Source organism: Centruroides sculpturatus, unplaced genomic scaffold, assembly GCF_000671375.1.
Source record: "Centruroides sculpturatus isolate CEXI.00-Female unplaced genomic scaffold, Cexi_2.0 scaffold21, whole genome shotgun sequence".
NCBI classification, from domain to species: domain Eukaryota; kingdom Metazoa; phylum Arthropoda; class Arachnida; order Scorpiones; family Buthidae; genus Centruroides; species Centruroides sculpturatus.
Genome location: NW_019384490.1, coordinates 979,281 through 994,012, shown reverse-complemented (window position 1 = coordinate 994,012; position 14,732 = coordinate 979,281). Strand labels below are relative to the sequence as shown.

Below are 14,732 nucleotides of genomic sequence, written 5' to 3'. Positions count from 1 at the left end.
GTAGCAAATATAATACACCAAGAGCTTGCAAAGAAACACAAATTGGCAGACATCCACGAACCATACTACAAGTATATTCCACAGACAGTATTGGAAAATAACACGCACAAAATGTATTACGACAGAGCCATAATCACAGATAAAACAATTTACCACAACAGACCAGACATCACACTTATTGACAAACACAATAAAATCACATACATTATAGACATAGCCATTCCAAACAATCACAATGTACAAAACACATGCACTGAAAAAATTAATAAGTATACAGAACTCGCCCAGGAAATAATGCCTTTGTGGAGAATGGATAGGGTGCTTATTGTACCTATTGTTCTATCCTCTACAGGCGTCATACTACACACACTACACAAAAGCCAGGAAACATTACAATTGAGTAGAAATACATGCATCACACTACAGAAGGCCACTATATTGAATACATGCCACATTGTTAGGAAATTCCTGAATACAGACACTGACACACTTATTTAATTTTTGTTTTTGGTTGCTATGCCTTGACTCTGGTCTGGCATAGTACACAGCCACCGGTGTGAACCGAGTATAACCCACTAAACCCAACATAATAATAATTAATTATATTAAAATAAAATAAAGAATTTATTAATAAGCAGTAAAACTCACTGTGTGCGGTGTTATTAAGCATTTTTCATTCGAGCACTTTCGACGAATGTACAATGACACAGTGAGTTTTACTGCTTATTAATATTACTTGGTGTGAATAACATACTAGTCTATATAAAGAATTTATTTTTAAGTCTTTATATACTTACATGCATTAACAGGACTATCATAACGAAGTCTCACTGGTGGTTCTTTACTTGCAGAAGGAGTGCGAGAAGCATTCCTTGGATCAAGATTGGCTCGTTTCCAAGCTCTTAATTTTTCTCTTTCTTTAACAGTTTTCAAAAAAACCTATTTAAAATAAATATATAACAAATAGATTAATGTTATTATTTATAATACAGTAGAGGCCCATAAACTGAAGTTAATGTGAAATGAGAAGGTGATGAGTTACTGAAAATGACAAGTCTTACAGCATAGTGATAATGCTAATCTAAATAGTAGAATTTTCATAGGGTATTATAAGTGCAAATTCACATACATATTAACTACATAACAATAGTGACTATTTCTATTTGTAGTTTAATTTAAAAATATATTGGCTATTCAGTGGCTACTTTTTGAGTTAATGACACTTTGCAGTAGCACCTTGGAAAAAGGTCCATATTCTTTGTTAACACATGGAGTTGATGCTATTATCAAGTGTTGCCAGTGAATAACTATAACTTATTTCATCCTTGTGTTTTGTTATAGAGGTAAAAATTAGATTACTTGTTTTTTTTTTTGAACAATAAGAGTTTTAAGGAATGTTGAGTTATCAAGAGTTAAGTTTCCAGGACTCTACTGTATAACAAAATTAAATATCAAATACTTAATTAAATACATAAATTGTCTACATGAAACAGACAACTAATTTTGAGAGATATGATTCTGAAATATGCAACAAAAAATTTTAAAAGCAAGTTTAATTCTTAAAATGAGTTTTTTGAGTATGACAACAGAAATATCAATTATTATTTAAGTTATTTCAACAACCATTATGGTTAACCAAGATAAAGTTAAAATTTCTCAAATGAATTATAATTTTAATATTGTGAACTATTGTAATATATTGTTACATATCATATTTTACGGCATATAAGATGCAACCCATTTTGGCACAGAATATATATGAAAAAATATTTAGAGTAGACAGTAAAATTAGAATGCACACTTTCATTTATCAGGGAAAAAGAGGATTTTAAAAAAAGTCATTTACAACTAAAATATTCAACATAAATACATGCAAAAGCTGCTTAGCCACAGCAAAAGTAACATGTTTAAGTAACAGTAACATTTTTATTCAAAGATGGGCTAGGTATTATAGTTACCTGTAGCCTATCAAAAGCCATTTGGGGAATTCATTAGCCTATGGAAGATTGCAACTTCACATATAAGATGCAGGGCAATTTTTTACCCTTTCTTTTGTATAAAAGTTGTGACCTTTATGCTGTAAAATACAATACATATGAAAAAAACAAACGTTACTTTATTTTTGTCACTAACTATCAAAACTCACAAACAATATATATATATTTTTTTATCAATAATAGTATGAGATGTCAATTGATACATTAACGATTTATACCAAAAAATATTTAATACAATAAACATACAAAAAAAAAATTTAACTTAAAAAGTGAATAATTCAGGTTAATCATTGAATACATAGGGATAATTCTGACTATTTTCATTATGAAATTCACAGTAGAGCAAAAGTATAGTATAAAGATTAGAAGTAATTTTCTACAGCTTACTTTTCAAAAAATTTACTAAGATAAAATGAAAATAGAAAGTTGTAATATAGATATAAAGAAAAAAGAAAAAAGTGTGTCTGAACACAGTATGAAAATTCTGTAAAACAAACTAAAACATTTGATACTATGTAACAAAATCAAAACCAAACGGGAGGGTGATGATGTTTGATTTTTGGTTTCCTTGTACAATACATAAAATAACAATGGCTAACTGATTATCACGAGTTTCAAAACAAATCTATCTAATGAATAAGAAAGGTGTAATGATGAATTTAGATGACAAAGTGCAGCTTCTAGATAAAAGTGTCAAGAAGGTATACATGCCCATAGTTCATATGTTTGGTGTCAACATAAAAAACAAACTAAGGTCAGAGAAGAGGTACCAGCTGATAAAATTTATACTACTAAACATAAAAGTTATAAGCATGACAAAGTAATGTCAAAAATAAATAATACATTGTTCAATTAAATTAATTAATTAAAATATCTATAACCATAAGGTAGATAATAGGAAGGGCTTATCACACCAATGACAAAGGGCACAAACGCTCAAAAATCAAAGTAAAAAATTTAATAAAACAGATAGGGTTGTACAATAAGATGATTACATAAGTATAAAAACCATAAAATCCAAAATGCATTTCGGACTATTTTCCAATGGAAAAGTAGTCCCTCATCAGTTGGTAATGATGAGGGACTACTTTTCCATTGGAAAATAGTCCGAAATGCATTTTGGATTTTATGGTTTTTATACTTATGTAATCATCTTATTGTACAACCCTATCTGTTTTATTAAATTTTTTACTTTGATTTTTGAGCGTTTGTGCCCTTTGTCATTGGTGTGATAAGCCCTTCCTATTATCTACCTTATGGTTATAGATATTTTAATTAATTAATTTAATTATACTAAGGGCTAAAAGCAATTTTCTGCAACAATACATTGTTCATTTGAATCAAATATTAACACAATTTAATTACATGTTTATACTTCTGTTGTATTCTCAAGTTAACAATTTATATTTTTAGAATATTTAATTCAAAATAAGAATCTTATTAACTTATATAAACAGATCTTGTATTTTATGAGGAAAATGATTTAGACAAGTAATCTTAAATTTAAAATACTAAATGTTTTATAATAAATCATCATAAAAAATATATAAATATCCTATCAAATTAACTATTTGTTAGAACAGAAATAGTTAATTTGATAAAATATTTATATGTTTTTAATGAGTATTCTTAAATTTCTAAATATATCATTTTATATCATTTAAATTATAAAGATATAATTATAGAATCATAACTGTGAAATCTGCAATTTTTACGCCGATGTCGGAAAAATATTTGTAAACAACTCCGAGGAAAAACCCACTCTTGGTGAGAAGTATATTGGAGGTCACCGATTGTTTTCACATTATGGTGGGAAAGTTGACAGTTAATTGATCGGAATGCACCGTAAGTGTCAACAGAAGTCGATCATGTGACTCATTTCCCACGAATAACATATAAAAGCTCAAGTCCCCGGAAGCTCCACGCGATCACTCGGAAGTTATACTTGGTAGATGTGCCATATTTGTCTCCATACTCCGGACCGAAAGGACATATGACCAACCACAGCCATTTGAACTTCCATCACCATTAACGAACATATTCAACGAACGCATATTAGACATATCCGCATAGAGGTATTTTGTACTTTTTAGAGCTTTGTGAACTCTCTCTCAGACTAGCAGGTAAAGCTATTAGAGCGTCCTTTTTGTATAGTGAACTTATTTAATCGCATTTAACCTATGTATCCTAGCTTAGTTATATAAATAAATGCTTGTTTAGTTTTTAAACCTGTCTCCTGTCTCTGAAGAACACCTGCCGACTTACTGACGCACTCCCCACTCAAATTTTTGCCCTCCTAGCCATCCGACAAGCCGAGAACGGGTTTTACCAACCTGTTGCAGAGTAAGTGGTCATTTGGGATGAGCCCAGTGGCCCACTGCTAATGTAAAATATTGACTACAAGAATAAGTTCAAGCTTACTTTTAAAAACTTATTTATTGATAAAAATTAAAATTTGTCATAAGAATTATAAAAGTTGTCAATTTGCTTCATCATTTCCAATAGCTTAATAATTTTCTTATTCTATCTTCATTTTTTGATTCTCAAGATTCTTCAGATCTACCAATTTCAATCAGCATTGATCTAAGCTTTATAGACGAGTTTCTCCTATGACATTGTAAATCCATTGTTAGCTACTCTAAGTGCTTTGAAACTTCTTACAATTATCAAGAATGAGATAAATTCTCATTGTTATTTTAAAAATGAGCTAAGCTGTCATCTCTAAAGAGTTTCTAAATTTACTTTGGGAGGAGTTTTGATGATGAAAGTTGTTTATCAAAATTGTGGCATTCAAAATAAGCCTAGTATCAAAAAATAAGTCCATTAGCTTTATTATTCAAAGATTGACAAATACTGATAGTAAGCAGGAGAAATATATTTCACCTGCCTGCATTTCACCAGCATTTTGTCAATTTTTTGAACAATAAATCAACATAAGAAATATGTCTTAAGAAAAATAGATTATTGGAAAAACTGAAGATATATTATATGGTACAGTATTCAAGATTAACCTTATTTCTTATGCTATTTTCTAATAAGTTTTTCATAATATTTATTACTGCAAAATCTATTATTATTGATTTTTGGAGGAGGACTTCATTTTTTTTTCTCTTTCTTTTTTTTTAACAGAAATACCCAGTAAAAATTTTAAAAATTTTTATTCCATAACAATCACAAAAATATTGGAAAGATGTTTTACTTAACATACTTTTCCAATTCCTGTAGCAATCTTAGATAATTCTTCCTCTTCTTTCTTTAACTGAGTATCTTCCTCAATAATTTCACTTTCTTCTTCTTCTTCTTCTAAATCCATTTCTCTTGAACTTCCACTCCATCTTCTACGTCTTTCTGAAAATGAAGTAATATAAATTTAATGTTAATATCTGTACATTGAAATATTTTGTTCAATTATTACATATATTTNCTTTCTACTAGTTGATTTTGACTTTTGAAGTGGTGGTCTTCCTCTTTTAATTGGCGAGCGTTGCATATTAATTATGTTGATAGATTTTCCAACAGTTATAATGTAACACACAGCACAAACAAGTAATATTTTAACATAAAATTATTTGACAGGATACATCTTTACCTATAATTGAAGTGAGTAAAAAAACGCGCCAGCAGCTTCGGCAGACAGAAGCGCCCCCCTTTTACTATAATAATCTCATTTATATGAATGATTATAAATTACAATTTCAATATAATTTCATAAATACCTGGATCTGTATAAGGAAATGGTGGAGCAGGAAAATCATCTCTCTCAATTTTAGCAACTTCAGTAGGTTTCGGGCGTTGTGCATTAGGGTAATGAGCCAATTCTATTGGTTCTTCATTATTCATATGTGGGGAACGTGGTCGTGGTGTAGTAGATTGAATAGAATCCACTTAAAAAAATAATATATAAATTAGAATTTACCTTCTAATAAATATTGGTTCAGCAATAGAAAGTTTAACAAAATTTTATTTTTAGATATTTAATGTGTATATTTTACTTTATAAGTTTTATAATTATATCTGTACATATTATTGATTAAGGCTGTCTTGATAACTAGGCACTATAATGATAAGGAGAAAACATGCTTACATCAGGATACCAAAAATTCTTTTTATTGAGAAACATTTTCTCAATAAAATAAATTTTTGGTATCCTGATGTAAGCATTTGTTTTCTCTTTACATATTATTGTTTTAGTATATTCATTGCATAATATCAAGAATTAATTAATGTTATTACATAATAATTGCAAGGGTAAACATGGTAAATATGTGTATAATTAAAATTTATTACTAAAAATAATTTAAATATTTTATATGAAAAAGACAAACATTTAGTTTCTTACCTAAAACTTGCATTCCTAATGTAACAATCAGATTTGACATGAAACAATAAAATTATTATTAATTTATATATTAAAAAATTTACAGTTGATTCCCAAGTTATACAGAGTAATATTTCTGAGCAATAAGAAATGAGATATTTATTTAATAAAAAATGGAAAAAGTTCTAGATATATTATTATTTCCTGAAGGAAAAGAAAATAATTTTATAAAAACATAAAATCAATGTAAACATTTTTGCAGCATTAAAATAATAAGATTGTTTTCAGTTTACAATCCAATATAAAAAATTTTCAAATTAATATTTCAATCATTTTAAAAGAAATAATTTGCTTATTAAAAAAAACTTTCAGTAAAAATGCTTTGAATAGATTATCATCTCAAGTATAAATTTAAAGCCAGTTTCATAATACATTTTATTAATAAATTCATTTTGTAAATGAATCATGAAGTGAAATCTCAAATGAACAAACGATACTACTAAATCCAATTTTGTCTGTCTTGTATTAATACATTCAGTTCAATAATATTGGACTACATACTGTATATATATTAAAAAATTAGAAATTTTATACTAATATTATAATATTAATTATATAATAAATCANAATACTTTAGTTTTATCAAGATAATACTTTTGCATTAAAAATTAAACTAATAAAAATGCTTGTAATGACACCTTTCCCACAAATTTTTGACCTCCCTGAGGTATTGTGAGATCTGAATAGCCCCGGGTCTAAAATAGTAATTTTATTATCCTTCTAGGGAAGTTAGAACATCCTCTGTTTTCCCTTATCTGCTAAAAATCTCGCTCAGATGGGAACTGTCCACCCCGCTTTGATTCCCCTTTCATCCGTTCACATGAAAGAGTTTCTGGCAGATGATTGGTCATAAATCATGAGATATAGGGGAAATTTATCAAAATTCGGGGAGTTCATCGACAGACCTGGAAGAGTCAGGACTCCACACATATTTCTCCTGATGGCCAACGCCCTTAGAAGAGGCACATAGAATAAATCCAGTTAGCGCTTAGAAGAGATACTTTGATTTTGTGCACACATCGATCTCCCATGGAAAGAAGTAAATGAATTTTATCTCTAAAGTGTCCTTTGCCTACAGAGAAGAAGACGAACGACAACTAAAACAGGTTGTATGTTTAATAGCAATATTGTAAGCTCTCTCTCTCGATCGTATATCGGTTAAATATAAGTCTATATATATATATCTCTCTCGACTTATAGTTTATATATTGTTTGTATTTATTGTCTCTCATTGACATATATTTGTACTTCTTTTATTTGATTTATTTCTTATTTAAATTTAATCTTGTTTATTTGTTCAAAGAATGTCTCTGAATCAAATCTATAAAATAATCACCTGCGTGTTTGTCCGCGGATTGATTAATTGACAAACTGGTGTCGGGAACCTGACGTAAGGAAGGTGATTTCGCCATCACCAACCTCCACCTTAAAATTCGGCTTAACTAAAGACCCTTTGCCACTCGATTTCCCTAAGATTGGAAAAGGCCGTTCTTGTAGACGACAGAGAACTAGTCCTACCGACTAGCTGCCTAGTAAGTGATACAGGCGTAACAACCTACCCTGTACCCCAGGCTGGATCTCACAGTATGTTGCTGTTTTAAAATACAAATGAACGGCTGATTCAAGTCAGTTGTTGCCCATTCCTCCAATGATCTAGTCATGCCTGGATCTCACCTACTTCACTAATGGATATTTGACTATGGATACTCCTCATCCACTGTTACACATTTCAAGGACAGATTATAGTGACAAGAACTTTCTCTAAATGATCCAGTCAATGAGACGATCAAATTAACAAGCTCACACCCTTAGAAACTTCCCTACAAGGTAGTATTTAACAACTTGTGGTTTATCTCTCTCAAGTGTTCAAGGCTTCTAAAATCCTAATAGACTCACTATAATTGTCAGTGCAAAATTCTATAGATATATATAATAAACAGGTATTTGTTTTGTTTAACTTGTATCTGAATGCTTTTCTTCCCCCATGCTGTCTCTTAGATCTCCTCCATCCTGAATCCAACCACCTACTCAAGCAACCGCTTGCGTGACCTAACAATAACATAAACAAACAGCTCTAGAGGCTGTGCGGTGTCTTCCATCCTGATGTAGCCATCATCAATGTGACATCAACCCTTCAGTCAAGTGATGCAGAAGTATAGGGGGTGCTTCGCACATTATTACACCATTGGCCCATGAACATTTCCTCCCCAGATGTTGCATTGGGATGTAATGCCTAATGCAGTGCCATTTTGCACAAGTCAAATGTAAGGCATCCAACATAAAGAGATTGACCAAAGCTAAATAAAAGAGCCTGGTTCAAGTCAGCCAATAGATGTCCCCAGCTGAGCCTGGTAGGCAGTAAAATTGACATAGCTTGACATAACTGGAACTTAATCTGGACTAGGAACTAATCAAAGTAAAAAAAAACTAGCTGAAGCCAAACAGAGTCACCTCTGTCATGACCACTCCTAACCTTTTAGTTGCGAACTTACTGTCAACCCATCAGAGGAATCAATCAAGTCTGGGACCAGGAGACTCTGTCACATCTCTCTTCATTCTAGCAATAGTTAGATCCCTGATGTGTGACACACCTACATAGGTAAAAGACCAGACCCTATAGATTGTCCCATAGCAGGTATTCCCATTCAGATGCCACTATCTCATCTAAACAGAACCCTTAGCAGATTGTCTAGCCTAAACAAAACGTCTCACCTCCATCCAGTAATGCACCAGGTGCAGCCCACTCACAAGTCAAAGGCCACATAAAAAATGACCATGTTCAGATACTACACTTCAATCGTAGCTGAAAGGCTGAAAACTGACAAACAAACAAAATAAGAAATTTTGTACATTTGGATGTTTGTGACATCATTTTATCTGTGTAAGAACCTTCATAGAAACATTTGTGTTCAGATTGCTAGTGTTGTGGGTTTGGTTTGGTTATAGCAATATGACACGTAGATGATCTGCTGAAGAGGATACCTCCTGGGAAGATTTTTATGGGAAACTGGTCCTTATTTAGGTGTTACAAACATGAAGGAAACCTGGGAAAACACCACATGGCCAACCTGATGGTGAGGAATGAACTCACTGCCAACTACTAGTGTTCAGTGGTTTTATACATTTGGCCTGGTGTCATTGAATTTCATCTTTTTTTCTTTCATTTATGAACTTGTTCTATCATATTTTTTTAGAAAAATTCATGAAAGCCCATAGATTTCTTTCAAATGACCATAAAAGTTTATTTTAGCAAACAAATAATTTTAGTTTATTTCTTCCAACATGAAACCTAATGGCATATGAATATTTTGATGCTATTTACTTAAAAAATCTTATTATTTCCCATCTATATTCAATGTTTCTTTAAAATATAATTACTGTGTCTTGAAATATATCATTTGAAATTGCTTTGTTGCCAACTACTCTACTAAGAATTACTTTCATCATCATTGTTAAATTCATCATCATCATCATCAACACATTGTAAAATGTGTTGATGATGATGATGATGATGAATTTAAATACAAAGATACATAAGATATACAAAGATAATAAAATAAATATTGTTTTATTTAAGAGAATTAATAAAGTTTTTACTTTGTTTAGCATCCTTTATTGCTGTTAAGAGGGATATTATTTTAAGAGAAAAAAAAAAAAAAAAGACAAAATCCCTATCACTGTGATGGAAGCAATTATTTAAAGTGCAGGAAATCCTCATTAATTTGAGCTTGTATAGTTCAAAATCCCTTTAGTTTGTAACTGTACTTTTGCCCTGGCCAGGAATATAGAGATTTATATGTTAAAGAACTTGGTTAGTTTGAAATACAGCTACTTTGAAATTTGAAGTAAAAATTCTGTCTGAACTGTGATATGTGTATATTAACTTGTTTGTTTAGATCAGGGGTTGCCAAAGTGGTCAATATAACATTATTGGGGGTTCGATTGAAACATTGAAACTAAAAATCACAAATATAACTACACATATTATTATGTTTTTGAATATTGTTTCAATGAATTTAATAGTATAGCTCCCCATCAAATGGCTATGGATCAAGTCGCACAGGACAAACGGAAATTGCCAAGTCCATGCTCCGGTTCTTACTTACATAGTACACGTTAATCGTCCGCATCATCCATAAGCTTGTGTGTGATTTGCAGTATGCTGATGTTATTAACACCTCTACAGCCATTTTTAAGCCGCTGTCCGTTTAATTTTAGTATTTCACATATATACAATAAATGTAAAACAAGTAAAATTAAAAGAAATGTATTAAAATAGTAAGAGTTTTTTTATGCTTGTAACAAACTTTTTGGTGAGGTTGATGTGAGGTTTCGAAAAGTTGTAGGGGGTTAATGGTCAAAAAAGTTTGGCGACCCTGGTTTAGATCAAAGTGCCTCAATAGTATAAGAGAACAATAGACCAAGTACAACTGTAATCTGGTCAACATGTCTTTGCTTTTACAGTAACACATTTTCAGGTGTCATCTTAACCATGGACTACCCTTTTTCTCATAAAGTATGGTTGAGTTTCGAAATTGCAAGATTGGGCTACAAGTGGGATATTGATATATTGGGCTCTATTGATATATTTGTAGGCTACTAGAATTTGGCAACTTACTAGTTTTTGAGCCACTTTAAAAATAATTCTGGCTACATTTTGAGAATTCTGCTTTACTTTTTCTAAAACCTATCTGGCAACCTGTGAGGTTCTGACAGACATGAGCTGCTTACCTGCAATTTATTTATTATTATTATTAATTTTTAATTAACAAAAACAGCATTCTGTATTGGTGGCCATATTCCATTTGCTTACTAAATTACATCAGTTACATGGCATTTAGCATACTGTACAGAAATACGTAAATCTTAGAAAATTCAAAATTTGATAACTTAAAGCTGCTTAAACTTAAATAATTTTGTCCCTTGAATTTCAAACTAACAAGGATTTCCTATATATAGATGCAGACTACCACCTGTACCAATGTTTAATAAAATCATGTATACCTAACTGATATTTTCTTAAAATAACCCAANTAAAAGTAGATTTGAATTATATGCAAATCACCAGAATATTTTTGGTTTTCTATATATGAATGAGGTTGCGAATTTAGATGATGAATATTTATTAAAATGTTCTGATCAATAATGCAAGCCAATTATTCGGCTCTAGATGCAATGAAACACATTATAAAAAAACAATCATTTGGAAGCATACCCAAATTTATTAATTGCATTACAAATAATGTTAACTATGCCAATAACCATGGCTTCAGCTGAACGTAGTTTCTCACGGTTGAAACTAAACTAATAAAAAATTATCTTCAATCATCGATAAGCCAAGACCAATTTACATCTTTGTCTATTCTTTCAATAGAAAGCGAAGTAGCAAACTTGATCAATTTTGATGATGTAATCAAAGATTTTGCAGTGAAAAAAGCATGAAAAATTATGTAATATTCATCTTACAAAAAATATATGTAACATTCTTTGTACTTATAATAAATAATTCCTTATTGTGAAATTTAACTATAGGATTTGAATGTATTCTGGCCCCCAAAAGGTCACGCTGGCCCTGACAATTTTGTTCACCTACATTGAAGCTTAGTTTCTCCTGTGTCTTTTGTTGAAAATTTCTGAAATTTGGTGGGCAGGTTGTGTATTAGGGGATTGATGCTATTAAATTTTGGTGGTTCAAGAGAATGGGTCAAGAGTTTGGTAAATCAAGAGAATGGGTAGATAGAAGGGGGTTGTATGTCATATCTCAAAAAGGGGACTTAATGAGTAAAATCTCTACCATCATCTACCCTCAAAATTATAAAATTCCAAAGTAACTCATCTCTATCCTCAAAATTAATTAAGCTTTTTGCCATCTTATAATAAGTATGTAAAAAGTTTTCAAAATAAAAACATCATAACATATGATGCCACATGCAATTTTGAATATTGTTGCTGGAGCAAAAATCCAGCAACAAGTTACATAACTTGTTGCTAGATTTTTGCTCCAGCAACAAGTTATGTATTTCTTTCCATTTATGGATTTTTTTCCATTGTTTATAAAAAAATTTTTGTTTACAATATTGGTCAATGGTTAAATAATATAAAAATAAATACAATTAAAAAAATAAACAAAACAATAAATTTGTAATGAGAACAAGAAATAGTAAATTCCATTTTTAAGTAACCAAATTAATTAAATTTTTGACAAAACTAAAAAACACAACCTATTTTCAGTACATTTCAGATAAATTTTCTTCATGTCATTTCATTAATGTTTTGTTCTGATTCTTTCATATAAATTTATATGTTTAAAATCTAAAGTAAATTTCTTATATACATAAAAATCTGCAATTTTTAAGCAAATATTTTGTGATTTTTGACTCAAATCTTAAGTGCCAATATATAAAAACTGACTATGAACAAACTTTATATTTTTAAGCCAGAAATTATTAATATTAGTTAAAATATTTTTTTAATGGACAGATTATTTTTTAATCTACATATGGAAGAACCTGGGTTTAGCAGACACTGTCAGGATTGGAAACTATGTCCACTTAGGAAAGTTGTTTTTTAAGACAAGTATCCATTAAAAAATGTCCATATATTTTGCAAATACTTGACTTTTTAAAAATTAATACACAGTTTTGTTTTGTAAAAGAATCTATGATAAGAACAAAATTCAGAGATTGCCAAAAGATCATAAAACATTATAAAACTATTTTCATGTAATAATTACCAATTATGGTTTTTTAGTGCTATATGCCATTTTGTACTTAAATTTAATAATCAGAAAATTGTGATATTTTTTAAGACATTAAAATTGCAAAAATTTTTATGTAACCTAAAACGTTACTGTGAATTAAAACATAAATGAAAAATTATCAAAAGTTTCCATTCCAGAAGGTTACAAAAGATCAAAGTTGTTTATAAATTTTATCTTCGAACCAAGTGATAATTTTTTAAAATAGACAGTTCTCAGAAATTTACTAAAGTCATCATACAAAAAATTTAAATGAATATAACATTTTAGAATTAAGTTGCCATTATATTAATTACTATTTTAAAAGAAAAAAACTGATTTAAATGATGAGTATGAGTTAATTTTATATATATTTTTTCTACTTTTTACTATAATAATTAATTAATTACAAATACTTTATTGTAATAAGAAAGACCTTGTTACAGGGGGTTAACTTTAGAGAATTACAAAAAATACAATTGATACTTATTGAAACATTTTTTTAAATATCTTGTTACATAAAATTTGCTAAACATAACATATTAATCATTCAATCTACATATCATATTTCAAACTCTTTAAAATATGAACAAAAAAGTAATGAATATTATACTTCTTATACAATGAAATTTTTTCTAGATTGATTCTGAAATTTTCTTCTTAATTTAAATCAAAAATCTCTTTTAATTTAAATTTACTTTACGCTTCTTCTTTCTTTGGACACTCAGTAAGAAAATAATAAATGTTATGTAAAAATGGTTGTAAAGATCAAATAGAACTTATCTACCTGCTGGCAGAAGAAATTAATAAATTTAGTGGTAATTATATCCATTCCAGGAGCTGTTTTCATTTTTAATTTACGAATTGATATATCCAGTTCTTCGGTAGATATTAGTATATCTAAACTTTCGTTGAAAGAAATTTTTATATCAGCATAAGAAGGACCATAATTTCTGTAAATCTGTTAAAAAAAGCTAGCCATCTAGAAGAATCTATTTGCATTGATTAATCACAGTTGAACCATCATAAATTTCTTAATCGTAGACTTTAAAGGTTCATTAGTTTTATTTTCTAAAATTTTTTTTGAAATTTTTTTATAGTAATTTGATTTCTTAAATTTTAATGGATTGAAATACAAATTTTTGGCTTAACTATATTGACTGAATGCCATTAATGTAAATAATTTATTTTTTTAAACTGAAATAATGCTTTTATTATTTTCATTCTTAAATTCATATATCCGATATAACCTTCAATTATTATTATGTGCAGCAAGCAAGGAACTTAATAATTAAGACTCAACAAAACGTAAGGCTTGAATAGGAGTGATTAACTTGATCAAATGTCATTGCGGAGAGTTCTCAGAAGTAAAATACAGGGTAAAAGAGTCCAAGTATACCAGCCCCTCCAACACATAGCTATACGTCAAAGAATAATTGCCCAACAGTATAGTATCACCTCGGAGTTTTGGATATTTACCTGCTTTCCTTAACTCGCTTAAAAAAGGAATTAATTGTTTACGTCTTAATCTAGATCTTTTTATAAGGTCCTGTGAAATTTGAGTTTCTTTCCATACGTTCGATAGATTCTGCTGTTTCATTTTTATAAAACTCGAATATAT

The 14,732-nt window shown here is 29.6% G+C and overlaps 1 protein-coding gene across 1 annotated transcript in view; it reads right to left on the bottom strand.

Annotated features, from left to right (window-relative positions):
* The window catches only part of LOC111621739 (actin-binding LIM protein 3-like), a 106,273-nt gene that overhangs the window by 16,836 nt on the left and 74,705 nt on the right, over positions 1–14,732 (bottom strand). The window contains exons 13-16 of the mRNA XM_023363966.1: positions 6,337–6,351; positions 5,714–5,881; positions 5,206–5,345; positions 798–939 (exon numbers count right to left, since the gene is read on the bottom strand). Of these exons, the coding sequence (XP_023219734.1) occupies positions 798–939; positions 5,206–5,345; positions 5,714–5,881; positions 6,337–6,351 (465 nt within the window). The remainder of the gene's footprint in view (positions 1–797; positions 940–5,205; positions 5,346–5,713; positions 5,882–6,336; positions 6,352–14,732) is intronic.